General features: G+C 42.5%; 1 protein-coding gene across 3 annotated transcripts in view; it reads left to right on the forward strand.

The window, feature by feature from the left end:
* Positions 1-47: 47 nt before the first annotated feature.
* Positions 48-19,558, forward strand: part of ABTB2 (ankyrin repeat and BTB domain containing 2) — a 127,698-nt gene continuing 108,187 nt past the window's right edge. The window contains exons 1-3 of one of the 3 annotated variants that reach the window (XM_063397658.1): positions 48-244; positions 2,663-2,782; positions 3,170-3,290. Coding sequence is in view for 1 of the 3 variants with exons in the window: in XM_063397656.1 (XP_063253726.1) it covers positions 17,553-18,414 (862 nt within the window). In the remaining 2 variants the exon portion in view is untranslated. Of the gene's footprint in view, positions 245-2,662; positions 2,783-3,169; positions 3,291-17,269; positions 18,415-19,558 lie in introns of those variants that run through there. The other 2 variants (XM_063397657.1, XM_063397656.1) reach the window with 2 other exon arrangements.

Below are 19,558 nucleotides of genomic sequence, written 5' to 3' on the forward strand. Positions count from 1 at the left end.
CAGCGCGAGTTCTGATTGGTCCGAAGGCACGTCAATCATGAGCGCCAAGGCCCGCCCCGCTCCTCAGGCTGAGGGGACGGAGGCCGGCGGCCGTGGCGTGGCTTTGAAATTCCAAGGAAATTGGCCAACATGGGGCTGTGACAGGGATTTTTCGGCCGTAATCCCATTGCTGAGATGCCGGAGCTTTCTAAAGCTTCTGATGGTGGAGGCGTTGTCCAGGGACAGATTCGGCACTGTGTTACAGGTTCGGCATTGTGCAAACTGCGCGTACTTACTGCGAGTTTGTGAGGCACGGCTTGTTTCAGCGAGGAAAAAAACTGTTTGTAAATTGCAAAATCAAAGCGATCAGTGTATAACTATATCAATTACATTAGCGTATAACTATGTACGGGCTCATTCTTGTATTGGTGCCTGAAATGGGGTACGGGTGATTCACTAACTTTGGTCATATGCACTCAATAGTAAAGAGCATTTCTTTGGTGACTGGAGTTTTTAACCTTCAAACCCACTCACTTCTGAATTATGTGGTTATACTTACAGATTATGAGTAAATATGACAACAGTAGTTTTGACAATACTGAAAGTCCCTGGCTTGGTGCCTAATGCATCTACCAAGGGAGATAAAAGTGGCAAAAAGCTGGTTCTTTTTCCTATTTCTGAGGTTAAACCTTTGAATAACGCAAATACTCCATCTTAAACTCCTTATCTGCAAGATTCTATCTGCATTCTTTCTCTTAATGGATACAAAGAATAGTCTAACTCGTCATTTCAAGTAGACAACTGCTTCATCTAGCATGTGTTATTATGGATTAGAGGGTTAAAGCTCCCAAATTCAGGTCTGTACTATACAGGGATTATCATTACTTCTTTTTCTTCAGAATTAAGAACAGCAAACTCCTTTTTTTTCTGCTTCACCCTTTATTGGGACATTTGTATTTTGAAGCTTCATAATCTTTTCTGCTTCAACATGATAACCAACCTCAAAAAGAAGGGCAAGGAAGATCACTTACATTTCTCATATTTTTATATAAAATATACATCAGCTCATTACACCTACCACACCTAGATTTAATATTAGGACTGCCCATATAGTGTGTTTTTAAATGAATAATTGTTATTTCAGGTTGCTTAACCAGCAAACTGGGGGAAATGTGAACATTTTCATGAACAGTTAATATTTGCTTTTCCCTTAAAGTTTAACACTTTAAATTTTAAGCAGGCCAGCATGTTTAGATAAACTCGCTAGTCACAAATCTGCTTCAAAGTAAGAGTAACTTGCAAAACCTTCTCTTTAATTTCCTATGAACTCTTCTTATTCTTTGCTAGAGGAATGGATATATGTGCATATACCTACATGTATGCCTGCATAAAAACCAAACAAAGAAAGAAAGAAGAGATTAAATATTGGCTAAGAAAATATGCAAACCCCAAACCAAAACCAGGGAAGAGCTGGTGACAGCACCAGTGGCACCTATTGCAAACAGTGTTTGCACTTCAGCTTAACTAAAACCAAGTGACTGCATTTCGTAAGAAAGGTCACACGCAAAGCACAAAAACACAAACACTCCTGTCTCTCATCTTGCTCTAATTTTATGTCTTTTCAAGAAAAAAAAAAGCAGTGAATGCTTTTTGGTTTGAATTCCACAGGTACATGGCTGTGGGTGTCTCCATTTATTTCCTTTTCCCCCCTCTCCTACCTCGATATTTGTTTCCCGTGGTGCCTTATTTGCCTCCCGTTATATATCTGCATTAAGTAAACAAACTTCAAACAATTCCAAATTAATCATCTTTATTTACCTGGGGAGACTGGTTCTCTGCTGCCACATGACTTTCTGAGGCGTGATCCAAACCACACTCTGCCCTTAATTAAGGTTTGGGGAGATTAAGAGACGGAGTGCTTAGCATTTGTGTTTCGTTGTATTTAAAGTGAGTTTAAATGCAAAGTACAAGGTCAGTGTCACACATGATGGTGCTGAGAATAAAGTGTACACATAGCTCAGAGATTTACACCCAAGGAAGGGATCTACAATCAGTTGAGTAGCAGGTCAATGGTGCCTCTTGCTTTGCTCATTGAGTTCCACAGGCACCCCAAGCTTTCATCCTGCATCTGTCAGCCCTCTCTGGCTGCCTTGGTCCTTATTTCCTCTGTGATTAAATCAGAGTTACAAATATTCCCAAGCTTCCTACGACATCTGAACGCTCTCAGTGCCTCTCCTGCAGAGCCAGAGCATTTAACTCCAGCACAGAGCACGTGGGACAAGACGACTTTTAAAATAAGGGATCAGAAAAGAGGAGCACAAGAGAGAGCATGCTCACTTCTTAATTAAAGTGATTATTGATGAAAACACTTGTCACAGGATTGGCAGCCTTACTGACCCTTCTTCTAAAGATATTCAAACTTGTATCTTCCAGAGTATCCAAATTATGCATCTAGAGATGGGGCTTGGATACATTTTCTACCCTGAGCCACAAGGAATGAGGTCAGAAAAACATAGAAACTATGGTTCAGACTCACATAATAAAAATACTGAGTATATTTTCAGTCACAAAATAAATTCAGCTACTGCACGTGGACTGGTTATGGAATAATACAACGAATCTATTCTCCAGAGCTGAAATTCTAATTGGCCTTTATAAATATCTAATATTTATATATTTGCAGTACCTCGGGAACCTTTTCCACTCATCCTTCTGCTGTCATGCCTGGTGTGAACATCAGGGCACAGAAAAAACATGGGAAGAGCAACAAAGAATAATAACGTGACAGAGGATTGAGGGGCAGGTATGGCAACTGCAGACAGAGGTCGGTTGCTGTTCTATTTTAGCAAAAAGCAGAGATTTATGAATAGAACCAACAGATTAATGTCAGTTTTAATGCAGTAAACAGAACATTGTGCTGATTGCCAGCACACACTCAGGGCAGCTTTGTATCTCGAGCTGGCAATTACACAGCCATGAAGTTCACGCTGTGAAAGGTCAGGCAGCTTCTGGGTGCCACGTGCTGAGGTGTTGGGCACGGCCTGTGGTGAGCAGGAGAGATGGAATAAGAGATAGGTAATGATAAACTGGGGATCTCTGTGTCTCTGGGAGAGGTCTGAACACATTTGGTGGTAAGTTTATCACTCACTAACTTGCACTGTACAAAGCCTTTTAAATTTTGTGTTTTCAGTCGTCAGACATAATGGAAAACATGGCAAACACTGAAATCCATCTTCACAAGAGGTGGGCTCTAAGGGATCATTGAGGGGACAGCAAGGTGAGCAGGCAGGAAGGAGAGTCTGGCTTTTATGGTAAGTAGCACATTGGACTGTCATTGCACAGAGTGAGATACTGAGATGCACAGAAAATGTGAAAAAATCAAGTAGAAGAGAATCAGGGAAAGGCAGATAGGAAACTTCACTTTCTGTTTGTCATTTTTCACTCTCCTCTGATGTAGTTATTAGGGCAAGGTCTGGATTTAAATTACTAGGAAAAAAAAAGCTTCAAATATAGAGGAGTGTGTTAGGATATCAATAATTTATATGTTTCAAACATGTTTTTCTTTGCTTCTCTCATTCTCTGTAGATGAGAATGACTTCAGTGATTTTGGAGCAGTTGTCTTCCACCTTTGAGGTTTCTATGGGGTTAGTAAATGCCAGTGGTCCTTTTTAATAAAATTAGAATTTTTTTAATCTATATTAATTGTTTCTAATAATGTATTGCTTTTCTTAAACTACTTGTGATCATCATTATGAAGAAGTGTTTCATATTTAGGGCTGGAAGAACAGCTGCAATCCACTGCTTGAGATTATGAAGGAACAAAAATAGAGTCAGAAATGCAGCACTTTTCATGTAGTGGGGTATTCAAACATCTTTAACATCCTGAATATCTCAGTTCTGGTTTTTTACTCCTCAAAACTAGATCATTAAAGTGATTTCACATCATAGACACACAATTTTCTTTTGTTAATGCAGATTTGATTTTCTTTCAAGTTAGAGCGCCCACATGAATGTTTTTCTCCATTTGTGTTACTAGCAGCATTGTCTGAAGCATCTACCCCATTTCAGTTCATAAAACCTCATTTTTGGAACCTGATTTTGCCCATTAAAAGCTGCATTCTGCATAGGGAAAGATTTAAAGCTATAAACACAGCCATAGTCTGTTCTGTTGTTACAATCAGAAGCTCTTAAGGTTTTAAATGGGTCAACCCTCAGTATGACCTGGTCACATGTTCTTTAAATTAGTCAAGTGCTTAATTAGCATGCTGGATGTTTGCATGTATAAATATAAACGTTTGATCCAAGAGATACCTTGATATAGTAGGTGTCGTTTCATGTGTTCCAATTCCACAGAAAGAAGGGAATCCTAAATGAGTGGAGCTTGAATTTGCAGAAAATGAAAGGCCACTAAAAATGCTTTCTGCCCAGCAGGGCTGGAAAATCAGACTATTATTTCATTGCCAGGAGAAATCAGATAGGTGCCTTTGAAAATTTTGGAGATATGTGTGTAGCTAAATGCATCAGTAGGGCTCTAGGCTGATCCATAGAGATTATTGATATAATTCATTAACACCAGTGCTGATGGATTTCGGCATGGCTCCTATCTCAAATTTCAGTTAGTTTGGTACTAAACAGTGTCAAAGTGTGTTCATTACAGTGGTGGTTTCTGAATTTCCCTGTGAATATGGGATCATGGTGCTGACTGGAAAATAGAATATCATCATAGGGAGCTTATGGGGAAAAACCAACAACAACAAACACAGCAGCAGTGGAATGGCAATAAACCAGCTGGATTTGTGGTAAACACAGCAAATATGGATGCTGGGAAACAAGGAAAGGCAAACAGACAGATTTGTGAGATACTGAGAAAGGAAATGTCTGAAACCAACAGGAGGTGGAAATTCTCCAGACTTGATCTGCTCACCAAGGCACCGCTGAGAGGTCTAAGTCAGGCAGCCAGTGGTGTTTGGGTGTCTTGAAAAATGCTGGATTGATCCCTTTCTGTTCAGCAAGCTGGGAAAATGTCCCCCTGCAAGCAGAGGGACATCAAAGGCTCTTAGCAGGTGACAATTACAGCAGGCACATGTGGCACTCGTGTGCCAGGGCATCACAAACACTCCACAGGGGGAAGTAATCCACTCTGCTGACTGGATGGGTCAGCTTCCTGTGGAACTGCTGCAAATTCCCAGTGTAGAGACAGGCTGCGAGATCCCATTAAAACAGCATTTTCTAGGTGTTTATAATCCAAATATAGTTGAAAATGTTTTAACAATTTTTTTTAGTCGAGAAAACACACACACACACTTCCATATATTTAAATGGATTCATTTTCAGTGTCTCTAGCTGGTTAAGAGATGCTAAAGATAACTGATTTTTTAAAGATAATTTCAATGAATTGTGAAATAAAGGCAGTTTTAAGAATCTGCTTTATTCTAGAAGATGGATGTAGCTGTCTCTTGAGGTGCCACGTTTAAGAGCAATAACAACCACTGAGGTTTGTCCCTTGAGACAATGGCAAATAGAGCCCAGGGAATAATTAATCCTAGGGCACCAGCACACTAATTAGTATTGCTGGAATCAATAGGAGTTTCAGTACCTTTGAGAATCTGTTTTTATTTTGATGTGAATATTTTAGCCTTCATTGAAACACCTGCCATTCTCAGTCTGTTTTCCATCCTAACAGGAGACATTAAAGGATGGAAGAGTGGCAAAAACATCTTCATTCTGATAACATGAAAGGCTACAAAAAATCCTGATTTTAGTGGGATATTAGATAAATATAAAATAACTCTTCCAGCCTGGACTCATTGATCCAGCCCAGTGCCTGCCATCTGGCCAGCAGTTTGCTGGTGCCCTTTGCCCCAGCTCTCAGCATTCGAGCTGCTGTTCCAGTCAGTGCCTAAAAGCAATTAGTTCTAAATCATGATGAGTTGCAAAGGTGGCCATTGTTTTGATTAACATTTGCACAACTGCCAGGGGCCTGCTCCTGAATGAGAGTCCTTGTCTGTTTTGACCACAGGTAGGTGCATGGAAAACAAACGGTGGATTTTTTTCCTGCTCTTTAAGCCCAAGTTCTCTTCTTGACCTCACTTTTCTGTTCACAGAAAATCCATTGCCTGAAAAAGATAAGTTGGAATTATGGAAACTCAAAAGATACAAGAAAAAAAAAAAAAAGGTAAAATAATTCCACAATTACAGTGTTAGTTAGACATTCAGTCCATTTTTACACATCCTAAAGACTGCCAGCTTTTATGTGTTTGAAGAGCTGTGCTTCTAAAATGTTCATCTCCTCTACAAAAGTTGCTAAAATAATTATTTTAACCTATCATGGAAACTGTAGCAAATTATTAGTGTGTTTTGGTTTCTTTTTTCCCTGAGGGCTGATGCTAGGCTATCAGGTTAATTAACATGTTTCTTTCCAGCTCCTAATTGTTACCTGCACCCTGGCCGGACGTTTCCAAGATATTTACAAGAGCTTTACAAGCCCTTTACACTGCCAAGAAACTTATGATGTAGGGATAAAAATGAAATACAGATCATAACTTCCAAACCACCAAACCCATAAACCCACTAAAGCCTCCTGCACAGAGCTACAGGGATATATCAGCATTCCTACCCTTCCTACCCAGCTTTGGTTGCATTTCCTATTTTCCGTGGATTGAGGGCAGTGGTTGAACAGCACAATTGGGTCTTGACCTGTATCATGGACTTCCAAACAATTTTAAGAGGAATACACATTTTTCACTTTGTTTTTTTCAATGCTTCTGGTCTAAAAATATTTGATAAATTTTTACAGCTACAAGAAAGAGCACAACATCATATTAAGCATGTAAATTTGGCCTAGTTTTGACCACAACTACTTTTGATTCCCCTGGGGTGAAAACAACTCTTTTTCAGTAGTCCTCTGGTTATCATATTATTTGAAAAGGGGTTTTTTTCCCTTTTCTTTTGCTGTTAGTATGGTAGAGGGGTTCTCTACTTGCTTTCACAATGTGCTAATCTCTCTTCAGTTTGGTGTCTGTATCCATACATATTCCTGAAACTGAATCTTAATTTTCAAGATATGGAAGGCTGGGATATCTTGGTTTTCTGCCTGCATGACAGGTTCCTGAGGCTTTTCACTGTCTTCTCCCACAATGATGGTTTCCTCCTTTTCCTCCTCACCACTCCTAGGGATTGCAACCGATATTTCCGATCCCATTGTACTTGAGAATTATTTTGAAGTATTCCCCTGTGGACTGGAGACAGACCTGGTCTATCCCCCTCTATTTTGATGCTTTTGAACAGGGAGGTTTTGCTGTGGTCCATAATGACTTATCCTACAACACCTACCCTCCGTTCTACATTTAATTGAATCCTTTTGTCCAATTCTGAGACATTCTGATTCACCATTTTGTTGAGTGCTGATGGCTCCTGGCACCAGCCCCACTTTTACTGAATCACCCAGACTGTTCCTATATTTTTTGGGGATGGGTTTCTGGCTGTGCAGTGCACAGAACATTACAGAGCACTGTGACTCTTCCATCACAGGGGATGTGTCCCAATTGAGAATCTTTCCTAATGACACAGACACGGGGAAAAAAAAAAGGGAGTTGGTCACCATCACCCCATTGCTTGGAGCGTGTGTTTCATCCTGAGTGGCAATAACAAATTGGCCTGTGTCAGCCATCTCCTCGTTGGAAAAGTATTCCTGGGTGATGAGATAACAAGCAGCCCAGTGTCATAACTGGATTGAGGGATCCGAGGAGATGGATGGCATTGTGTTTATTCAGGCTGCACATTGGCAAGGTGGTTCCTGAGCCAACTGTGCTAATTAATAACGTGTGCCTGCACTGAGCTGACAATTAGGTTTGAAACCTTAGTATGGGATTGCTTCCCTAATGTTTTTTTTCCCAGGATCTTGCTTCTTGAGGTTGGAATTATGGTGGGTTACACATTGTTCATCTTCACAAGATGGCAAAATATTGTTCATTCACATAAAAACTGGGAAGGAACCTGTTGGAAAAGTGTGACCAGTGCATTATGGAAGGTGCTTTCTGACCAACATATTCACTTAGAAATTCTGTTTCCATTAATTACTACACTCACTTGGCAATAAATGTCCAGCTACAAATTCCTGCTCTAAACGTAATGAGATTAAATCTTCTCACTGAAAAAGGTTTCTAAAGTTTTTAATAAGGGTAATGTAATTTAGTAGTGAATACTACTGTTACAATAGTATACAGCATAAAACAATTTCTTTGAAATTCTTTTACAGACTCTTTGGGAGAGAAACAATGATTTTTCCTCTGTCTCAAACTTTCGTTTTTTAGTGGCCTACTAGTGATGCAAAGCTTGTGTTTCTGGCTTGTTTTTCTTTTAAAAAAAGCCAATATTAATGGTCATGCTGGGTGAGTTATATCACACTTTTCAGGTAGGACTTAAAAATTTTAGATATAACTTAAAATTTCAGCCAAATTTTGGGCAACCACTCATTTATTTATTCAATTAGAATTCTATGCTATTGGTTCTGAGGTATTTAAACAATATGAAGTATACCTCAAACATTTATAGCATTCTAATCTAAGTTTCTTTGCAGGTAGGCAAAGTTTTCTGTGTTTAGTGGAAAGGGTGAAAAAACTCTTGAGTTTACCAGAGAAATCAGAGATAAGATGATTAGGGGTCATAAAGTAAAAAGGTAAGAAGTTCTTAGCAAAAAGAGAATTCTTCAATTAAAGGTATTTTATTGTGGGTTTCCTCCTTATTCTCACATTTGGCTTTTTTTTTAGGAATTATTTTATTGCTGGGAATACTGATTCATTGTAGGGTTGTTTTTTTTCCCCCACAAACACGTTTGAACTTTACATTATATATACCAATTCAAAGTGAGGCATCTGGAGCCTCACAGTGTTTTTAATCTGCTCCTCAGCTGGAGCAGGGTAGGACAAAACAGTGGCAAAGTTTCAATACCACACTGCACTTCCCTCTGCGGGAAAAAAGAGACGCTCCCCCTTCCAGAGGCTTTCGGCTAAGGATGAGGAAAGCAAGCAGATTTCTCTTTTGAGTTTTACAAACAGAAAGTCGGCAGCTCTGCAGTCGGGATGTTACTCGGGACATCCTGCACTCCTCCTGTGCCAGCTGCTGCACATGCTGGTGGCAAGGACCGTGTGACAGTGTCACATCGCGGGGACAGGATCACCTGTGCCACATGGGCAGCGCCTCGCACACATCCCCATCCTTCGAGGAGTGCGGACAGCCCTTGTTCACTCGGCCGTGCCTTCATCCCGCATTTCGCTCCCTCTGGAGCTCCCGCGTTTGACGGACAAGCCGCAGCAGTTTCAACGCGGCGCTGTTGCGGCTTTGCGGCCTCAAGAGGGAGGCAGCGAGTTACGTGACACGGCAAAGCTGCTAATCCTACCCAGTTCGGGATTCCTCGGGAAAATAAAGGTTTAAGCACGAAGGGGGAAGCAGAATTTAGGTACAGCCAGTGTGGATTATGATGAAGTAGTAGCTAGGAAGCTGTTGCTACTCCCGGTGTATTTCAGCAGCACAACAAACGCTGCAGCTGTTGTCTGACGGTTCTGAATGATCCCAGGCAAAGCAGATGTGGGGTTTGACCCTGAATGTTCTCAATAATTTCTGTTCAATTCTTTTCAGTGCTGTTTGCCATTGTAAATAACCACTCAGCACGTCCTGATAAGCTTTGGGGCATCCACTTCACAGCACTCTTAGAGGGTAATACTTTTTTTGGCTTCCTGGCAACTTCCTGACTGCTCAGGGTTATGAAAAATACAATATTTGGCTGTAATTCTTTCTCTGTGGCTGTTTTTCCATTGGCTTTGTAATCACAGTGATAGAGTCTGATAATGTTCTTATCAATTCCGTGTCCCTGGCTAATAGGGGAGAGCTGAGGATGTGAACGTTGTTGCAGGAAACATGACACACATCCGTTGCAATCGATACACGTAATTTGCTCTATCAAGTGCCTCGTGAGACAGATTGATTGATATTACAGCCAGTGAAGGGCTGTAGTTATAAGTGCAATTTTGACGTGAAGTTCTTCCAAATGTGTGTTTTGGCACACGGGACTGCAGCAGGTTTCCACACAGACATGATACAGCAGTGGAGCCCATGACCAGATAACTGAGATTATTTCAAGTGCTTTTTCACTGATAGCTACCACACACAGACTTGGCAGGCCTGGTGTTAGATCGGAGCTAAGGATCTGGATGACTGGGGAAGTTTATCCTGCTGTAACTTTATGGCTGGATGTTGTAAATTAGAAACTGTTAAATGCTGAAGAAAAATCGTCATTGTCTGCACCTATTTGGTAATGCCTGATGGCTCTCCGAATGTTCTGGTTGTTTGATTCCTGCATTAGAAAGAAAATGTAGGCACTGTAAAATTGTAATTAACAGTAGGAGTGAAATGAGAAGAGGAGGAGTGGGAAAAGAGGCCTCAGTAAGTTTCAGTATACCCTTCATCTTGAATATTGTCATGTGATGACATAAATACTCTTTTACTCCCTTCATTTGATCTGATTCCAGGTAAAATATAATTCCCCCCACCAACCCTCACTGATAGGATTTCTGATAGTGATTGATACTGATTCAAGTTTTTATCCAGGAATTTAATGCATTCTAATCTAGTCTTTCTTATTCTGACAAGTTTTCTCCACCCTTTGTCATCACAATCATTTTATTGGTCAAAATAATCCAACATAGATCCATAATTTTTGTAGTTCCACAATCTTTCCAAATAAAGCCTACTCTAAGACTTGCTCAGTTGCCTCGTGCACTTAAAATTTAAAAAAACATTTTTATATCACCTCTTGTCTTCATACACTCTGAATTTTAGGACAGAAATGTTCAATGCTTGTTGAGGATTACATTTTAAATTAGGTAAAATGTCATTGGTTGTTTCTGAATTCAGTTTACTTTTCCTACTTCAACATTTTTTCAAAAATCACCCATGGAATAAATGCCTTACAAGAGAAACAGCTGCTGGGGAGGGAGGCTATTTCCTGTATCTAAAATCTTCAGGAAGCATCTTCAGTACTACTTTAATTCTTAGAAAGTGTTTGATTTAAAGATGCCTTAACCTGCCCAATGTGTGCTGAATTGAGAGAGACTGAAAACGAAGTGAACCAGAAATGTTTACACATCAGAGGATTCAGCAGCAGTGCTGAAAGCTTGTGAGGAGAGTCACTGCAAATGTAGGCAGACTTTGGAAAGGGGAAGTTGTGTTGGAAATGGAAAAGAGCAGGATCCATGGAATCCTTCTGGTGGTTGGAAGGCACCTCTGGAGATCACCTAATGCAGCACACAAAGCAGGGTCAGCTAAAGCAGCTTGTCCAGGATTGTGTCTGGCTGGGTTTTGAATATCTCTGACTATGGAAATTCCACAATCTCCCTGGGAAACCTGTTCCAGGTTTCACCTGTTCCAGTGTTCCACCTGTTCCCTCACAGTAAGAGGCGGAGTGGTTAAAGTTTAAATGGAATATTTTGTATTTCAGTTTGGGCCTGCTGCTTCTTGTTCTTTCCCCGAACACCACTAAGAAGAGCCCACCTGTCTTTTTCCTTATTTTATTCATCAGGTATTTATAGACAGAGATACTGTCCCAGAATGAACAGTTCCAGCCTCTCAGCCTCTCAAATGACAGAAACTCCAGTCCCTTAATCATCTCTGTGTCCCTTTGATGGACTAACTCCAGTTTGTCCACACCTCTGTTGTACTGGAGAACCCAGAGCTGGACTCCAACCCCATCCGAGTCTCATCAGAGCTGAGCAGAGGGGAGGATCACCTCCTCCACCTGCTGGCAGTGCTTTGCTGGGATGCTGCTGGCTTTCATTGCCACCAGGATGTATTCCCAGCTCACATCCAACTTGTTTTCCAACAGGGCTTTTTATCCAAAGTTGCTTTCCACTTAGATTGAAAGGAGACAATAATCCAGGCAAAAAATCATCATTTTGTCCATGAGGATGTTGCAGGAGCGAGTGTCAAAAGCCTTGCTGTGGTGAAGGTAACATCAACTGCCCATCCTTCATACCACTGATATCACCATGGAAGGCTGACAGATCAGTCAGGCACCATTTTCCCCTTCCTAAATCCACGGAGAATGGATTGAGAGCAGCCTGGAAAAGACTTGGAGTAGTTGGTTGATGAGAAGCTCAACAAGAGCCAGCAACACATTTGCAATCCAGAAACACAACTGTGTCCTGCATCCGGTATTGGGAATTTATTCTTCCCTGTGAGGGTGCTGACACACAGGCACAGGTTGCCTGGAGATTTTGTGGAATCCCCATTCCTGGAAGGCTTTAAAGGCCAAGTTGGATGGGGCTTGGAGCAACCTGGTGTAGTGGGAGGTGTCCCTGCTCATGGCAGGGCGTGGAAGTGGAAGATCCCTTCCAATCCAAACTCTGTGATTGTAAATCCCTTTTTGTCCTTAATGCTTTCCAGGCTTATTTGTTCCACCCCTTTCCCAAGGATAAAGGTGATGCTGACCAGTTGGTACCTGACTGGTACCTGACCAGTTTGCCTTGAAGGATCTCTGAAGAAGTTGTCTGTACAGCAGCAGAAAACCACTTAATTTTTCATTTTGGGCATCTGATATACATGTGCACAGAGATTTTTCCATATCACTCCAATTATATCTACTACAAAAGGCAGCTCTTGAGTGTAGAAAAGATATTCTTAATAGATTCTCACTACTTCTTATGCTTTTCAGACCTGAAAACGTGTGTCAGAAGCAGGCTGTAATATAAAATCTACAGCAATTAAAGTTTTTTAAATGGTCTTGCTTAACAGTCACTATTAGTCATGATAGACATGACCCCTTCTTTCTTGACAGTATTAATTTTGAGAAGCTCTGCCTTATCTGTCATTATAAATAACAGTAAAGCTGATCTGGGCTGATTTCTTATGCTAAGCAAATTTAAGTTCCTGATCTTATTTAAATAGAAATTATGTTTTAATTGACAGCCTAAGGATACGAGCGAGGCAAGTTATGTAAGGACAAGAAATGTCTTTTATTAGACTAAATAGTAGAGTAGGAAAAAATGTGGCAAGATTTGTTAAGCAGGAGTGTTTCTCTTGATGGGAATTGTTAATAGCAAAATGTAGTTTTAGGCTATGCCAAATCACAGATAAAATCAAGACAGGGAAAAGGTGAGATGTCCATTTATTATTAACAGCCTGGGGATTTGTTCAGCACACTCTCTGATTTCAATGACTTCTAACCATCTGAAAAGTTTACACAAGGGACAGTATTATTCCTAAAATTCTACATTCATGAGATTCTGTGTTCTCCTTTTAAATTTTAATTAGTGCCATCAAGAAGATTTACCTAAATTACCAATCAAGACATTCTGAAAGGTAAGTATTGTAACCTTGGCAAAGGCCATTTTGCACAAAATGAATGGGGGAAGAATTTGAGTTATTACACATTGAATAAAGTTTCTTTCCAGCTGGAAAGATGCAGGAATCTGGCAGTGCTGAGTTCAGCGGGGAGTATTTGGTCACTCCAAATACTGGATCAGCAACTCCATTTAGACAGTAAGTTGAGGGCTGGATGGGGATTTTTCTGCATGGTAGAAAACACACCAGATCAACATTTTCTCTCCATCAGTGGTGCTTTGAAAATATGCAAAATGAATTCTCTTAACACCTTCTCTCTCTCTCTCTTTTTTTTTTTTTTCTTTTTTTTTTTTTCTTCCCCATTTAATTTAGACTTGATATGTGATTCACCTGCTCTAGTCATGCTTCACCTCTGCTCTCCCCACATCTCCTGCAGTCTGGGCTCACACTGATTTTCACGTATCAGACAGCAGCTGTCTTTGTTTATTAACAAAAATAGTACTGAATCTTGCAGATAAAATGCAGTTTAATGAAGTGGCTACACAAGGAAAATGCCATTAGCACTTATTTAAAACAGAGACAGCAGCTTGGGAAGGAAATTTCCAACAACATCCATGGAAACCCAGCCAGCTGCTGACTCCCCCTCCCCACAACTGCTTTAAATAAGATTTGGAAAGGGCCCCTCCTTTTAAGGTACTGCTCTGAAGAGGTGATTGCACCCATCAAGCAGCTTAAGGGGTCTGTTAAGGCCAGTTGTGTTATTTTTTTTTTTTTCTTTTCCTGTTGGAAGTTCTTGAGTCTTCTTTGCTTCAAGTGAGTAAAATAAGCTTATGTGGGACCTAGAGGTAAGGGATGTTTATGTTGCTCAGTACCAAATATATGAATTTTATTTCCTAGAAATTCACTGAACTTTGTGGCTTGAGAAGTAACAGGTCCACCTCAATATTGGTTACTTTAAAAAGTATTGATTTGGAGTCTTTGGTACAGTTGAAGTTTTATGGGGATTTTACATTTGCTTTGCTGTAGTTCCTTAAAACAAGTGTTTGTTTTTGAAATAGATTTGCTGTTTATCCAGTTGCTTTTTGTGTATCAGAGAATGCAAAGGCTTTTTATTTCTAATTCATTCTGGTGTACTTTAAATGAAATTTTTAAAACCATGTCATTTATCAGAGCTAGAAAAACTTGTGTCTGAACCCTTTATATGAAGGGAAATTGAGCTTTCAGAGTGCCATGTTTTTGTTTATTATGGAATTTCCACTGTTACTTGTTTTATCTGTTTATGTTCCTGGGAGTCTTTTGGTGTTTTCTACTTTAACACTAATTTTAGAGAGAAATGAAAATGAGCAAATCTGTCTGTGGAAAGTTGACTTCTATTGTGTGAAAGTAACTTGGGATTCCTGTTGGCTCCATTTGAAACATATGCAAACAAACAAACAAGCTGAGTATTTACTGAGCCTTATAAATCAAGGAATGTTAAGTTGTTTTTATGGGTGTTTTGATGTATGACCTGTTGTCATTATTGGGTTCAGTGTCTTGGAGTTTGAGGTTGAAATCTTCTGTGAGGAAAATCCTTTCCATTTGGGGGTGCTTCTGTTCTAAGGGTTTTTTTCTCTGTGGAAAAGGCTGATGTTTCCTTTGCAATAGAAGGAGAAAAGGATTTATCTGGCAAAGTATTTTCTTTTATAAATAAATACTACAATGAGAAAACACTGTCTGAGGGAAGTGGGAAGGCAGACACTGCTTGTTAAACCTGATCATTCTTGGTGTTGTTAAATTCCGTGGAATGGCAAGAATAACAAACTCTGTGGGAGTATGGGAGAAGTGTGATAGAGGGAAGGAACAGACGTGGTATGTAGAAATCTTGAGTGCTTGCACAGCTGCATTTTCCCAAAATAATGTCAAGTTCCTATTTGCCAACTGTGTACCAATTCTCTGTCTATTTAGCCTTGCTTTTGTGATTGAAATGAATCCTAGGAGCTAGAACAGGATGAGTTTTAGAGAAAGCTTTTGCAAAGAGGCATCACAAAACAAAGCATGAAGGAGTTTTGATGAGAGAGTCCAACTCTGTTGCCCTTTTTTGCCCCATTCCCATTTTTGCAGTGATCCTTGTGTAGACACAAGTGTTCTGTGCATGGTTTTAGAGGAACAAACTGGGAATAAAATAAATATCCTGGTTTTGAGGAGGCACCACATGGTCACCCACCAACAGTCTTAAGAGGCCTGCACTAGTCCGTGGCACCCTAAATTGGGGATTAAATACAGATGTAAGAAAAAAGGGTGTTTTGTTTTGTTTTTTTTTTATAAAGAAGTGCATTGATTGAAAACACGAGACTTAAAAAGGGTATTTTGAATCAGTCTCGCCTTGTCTCACATGTAGGGACTTGTTTACCGTGTCTACTGTCAGTTTTGTATTGCTAGCTCTTAAAAATATAGCCTAAAAAAATACACCAGAATAGCTGAGTTACCTTTGATCTGTAAAAAATAACACCTGAGCATCAGTTGTGCAGTAAAAATACCAATTTCTGAGCTGACAGTGGAGCACAAGTGAGGTGCTGAGGTGTTAAGATTTCCAAATAAATTTGAATTACTTTGAGATAATTAGGTCTGGTTTTATTAGACAACTTCTGCTTTATGTTCATGATTTCATGGGGAGAAGCTATGAAAAAGCTGAGAGCTGCTTTATAGTTGGACTTCAATATAAGAAAGATAAAAGGTGATCTTATGTTAAAAAAAAAAAAAAAGAATTTGGGGGTTTGGTTAGTAGTTAGCACACTTTTTAAAGTATTTTGTCTTTTAGTATAAACAGAAGCTGCTTGAGCCTGTGAGCAGAAGTGCATCAGTAAAATAGATGATTTTTCAAGTATTTAATTCATGCCTAATAGTCATGATACATTTTAATTGACACTAAGTAATGTATAACCTGCAGTACAAAAGGATCTCCTGGAAGGTATTGCAGTGTTGAAGCAGGAAATCTCTTCCCTGTGTCATCTAAACCATTCCTCTATCAGTTATAAAATATTCCCCCTTGTCCTATTGCAACAGGCCCTTCTGAAAAGTTTGTCCTCATGGTGCAGACAAGTTGTCATTTTGAACTTAACTCTGGAAATCCCGGTATTGAAGCTGATAATAGTTGTAAGCTGTATCTTGTAAGGGACTTTACTGTGCAAAAGATGTGTATATATATATATATATATATATATATTTTTTTTTTTAGTTTGTAGTTAAGGGCTGTGTAAGGTTTGTCTCGACAGTACTTTTTGATGTGAAAAATATCCTTTGTGAGAAGTTTGGAACTTACTCTCTTTTTAGGCTTCTACTCCTACCCTTTCACATATATCCTACAAAATACGAGAGTATGGCGGGAATAGAGCAAAATTCAGAATCCGTGAGAACGAACAGATACGAGTGTAGTCCTTGGAGCAGGAGGGGTTTTACACACTTTGTCACATTGGCAGGATTATCAGACACGCGTTCTCTCTTGCTTTATCGTGTTTGCCTGGATGGAGGGGCCGTGAACAGCAGCGGGTCTGGGATCTTGCTGGGGGCTGCGTCTTGTAGGCAGTAGCACAAAGCGCGTTTTGAAGTTCGATTCCAGGGATTCGGGGAGCCGAGTCCCAAACCCAGCGATGCTCACAGCGCCGCCGCTCCCCGCTGCGGCCGCGCGGGGGCGCCCTCGGCCCGCGCACCCGGCCGGGACGCGCCGGGCGCCTCCGCTCGCCCCGCGCGCGGCTCCGGCCCGGGTTCGTTTTGGGGCGGACCCGCCGGGCCCCCGAGGCTCCTACCGGGGGCTCCGGGGCCGCCCGCACCGTGCCCGCTCCCAGCGCCGACCCCCGCCCGGCCCCGCGCCCCGGGCCGAGGCGGCCCGCGCCCTCCCTCGCCCCGCCTCCCGCCCCGCCCCCTAGTGTGTGATTGGCCGGGCCGCTCCCCCGCCGCCGCCGATTGGCGCTCGCCGCGCGGCTCATTTGCATGCGGCGGTGCGGGGCGCGCGGCGGAGCCGCGGCGGGGAAGTTGCGCCGGAGCCGCCGCCGAGCGCCCGTCCCGGCCCGCCGCAGGCTCCGCGCCCTGAGCGGGACATGGCCGAGCGCTACCTCCCGCCGGCATGGAGATAGCCCGGCCCCCGGGGAGGGCTCCCGCCCGCCGTCCTGCCGGTCCTGCCGCGCCGCTCGGGGCTCGCTAGGGATCTGCCCCAGCGTCACCTTTCGCGCTTGTCCTGCCGCTTGGCTTAACCCGTCTTTCCTATGGCTGGGATATACAGCTCGACTCTGAAGACCCTGGAGGATCTAACTTTGGACTCTGGTTATGGGGCAGGGGATTCCTGCAGGTCCCTTAGTCTCTCTTCTTCCAAGTCCAACTCGCAAGCCTTCACCTCTTCTCAGCACAGAGGCAACTGGTGGTACTACTCGGGCTCCATGAACAGTAGGAATAACAGCTGGGACACCGTGAACACCGTGCTGCCGGAGGACCCCGAGGTCGCAGACATCTTCTCCAAGTGCCCTAAGCTGCCGGATCTCGAGGAGTACCCTTGGACTGATGAAGACATCGGCAGAATCCTGCGCAGAGGGAAGGCGGAGGGCCAGGGCAGGGGCTTTTCGCAGGAGGCTGTGCGGCGGCTCTCGCAGCTGCTGCGGCGCGCCCTGATCAGGGTGTCCCGGGAGGCTCAGCGCCTCAGCGTGATGCACTCCAAGTGCACCCGCTTCGAGGTGCAGAGCGCCATCAAACTCATCCAGAGCTGGGCCCTGGCCGAGAGCTGCGTCCTGGCCACTGTCAAGGCGCTCTCGCTGTACAGCATGAGCGCCGGCGACGGGCTGCGCAAAGGCAAGTCCGCCCGCTGCGGCCTCACCTTCTCGGTGGGCAGGTTCTTCAGGTGGATGGTGGACACCAGGATCTCGGTGAGGATCCACGAGTACGCGGCCATCTCCCTGACCGCCTGCATGGAGAACCTGGTGGAAGAGATTAAGGCGAGGGTTTTGGCGAGTCAGAGCCCCGATGGTGGAGGGGAGATCTCGGCTGACGTCCTGGAGATGGTTATCAACAACGATGCGGAACTTTGGGGAGTGTTGCAGCCTTACGAGCACCTCATCTGCGGGAAAAACGCGAATGGTAAGATCCAGCTTGGGCAGTCTGACTTGGTACAGGCGAGTTTTACAGTAAAGTCCTCGCTCTCTGTGGTCTCGGGGTTTTTCTGGGTTTTCTTGGCATCTGGATCGCATCTTGGTCGTGGTTTGTGTGTGCGTAAAGCAGGCGTGACGGTCCTGCCGGGCAAGAACGATCCTGCTCTGTGTCTAAGATGTACCAGGTTATAAAAGGCTGTGGGAAACCAAGCCCTGGTGTCCTGACAAACATCTGACTTTGCACCAGCTGCTGTTTTGAGCATTTTCGCTCTAACTGGCGTGCAAATACGTTCTCTGTAACTCTTAAGATGAAATGTGCTTTACAAGCTGCTGTCCAGAAAGTACCACTTTAAACAAAATTTATCTTACAGCGGGTATCTTGTAGTTTCGTGTTAAAGATGTTAGCACGTACTGCCTGGAGAGGGAAAACATTCTTTTTTCCTTTGTGGTAGCAAAAGTCACTTTTTGAGCAAAAACTTGGAGCTCGTATACTTTTGAATTCCTTGTAATTCAGCAGAAACCTGGGGTGTCCTGGCATAAACGAGAGCGTGTGTGTGAGCGTAGGACGGTGCCTCGGCGATGAGAATAACACAGCGTTAAGGTGCTTACCGCTGTCATTGGTTTGGAAAGCAAAGTTTCCGAACACTTAAGCAGATAAAGGAATGTTGGCATCTTCTCGCTGGAGCGAGGAGCAGTTTGGAAGGCTTAAGCCGTGACAGTTGTGTTAAGGAGCTGCACTGTTTATTTTGCATTGTCACACTGAGGAATACCATATTTTTTTCCATGGAAAACGCAGGGAAACGTCCAGTTTAGGAAAGTATTTTGTGTACCACCCACGGTTTCATGACTTTTGCTGGCCTCTCTTACGGTCGACTATTCCATGCTTAACGCGTTTGTGATTTAACTCTATAAAACCAAGGGGCTTGGTCTTTTCTAAAGGAATCTCATAGCGAGAGAAGTAAAGGAGCTGTTTTAATTTGAGGGAAAAATAAAACCCCTTTGAAATCGTCAGAGATGGGCTGACTCACCTTCTCCTCCCTGGGTGCATTGATTTCCTGCAGTTTTCCTGTACCCCAGCAGTTCTGTGGTTCAGATCACGAGCAGGTGACTGCAGGGAGTTGTCCCCATTGGGT

Source organism: Prinia subflava, chromosome 5 (genome assembly GCF_021018805.1).
Source record: "Prinia subflava isolate CZ2003 ecotype Zambia chromosome 5, Cam_Psub_1.2, whole genome shotgun sequence".
NCBI classification, from domain to species: Eukaryota; Metazoa; Chordata; class Aves; order Passeriformes; family Cisticolidae; genus Prinia; species Prinia subflava.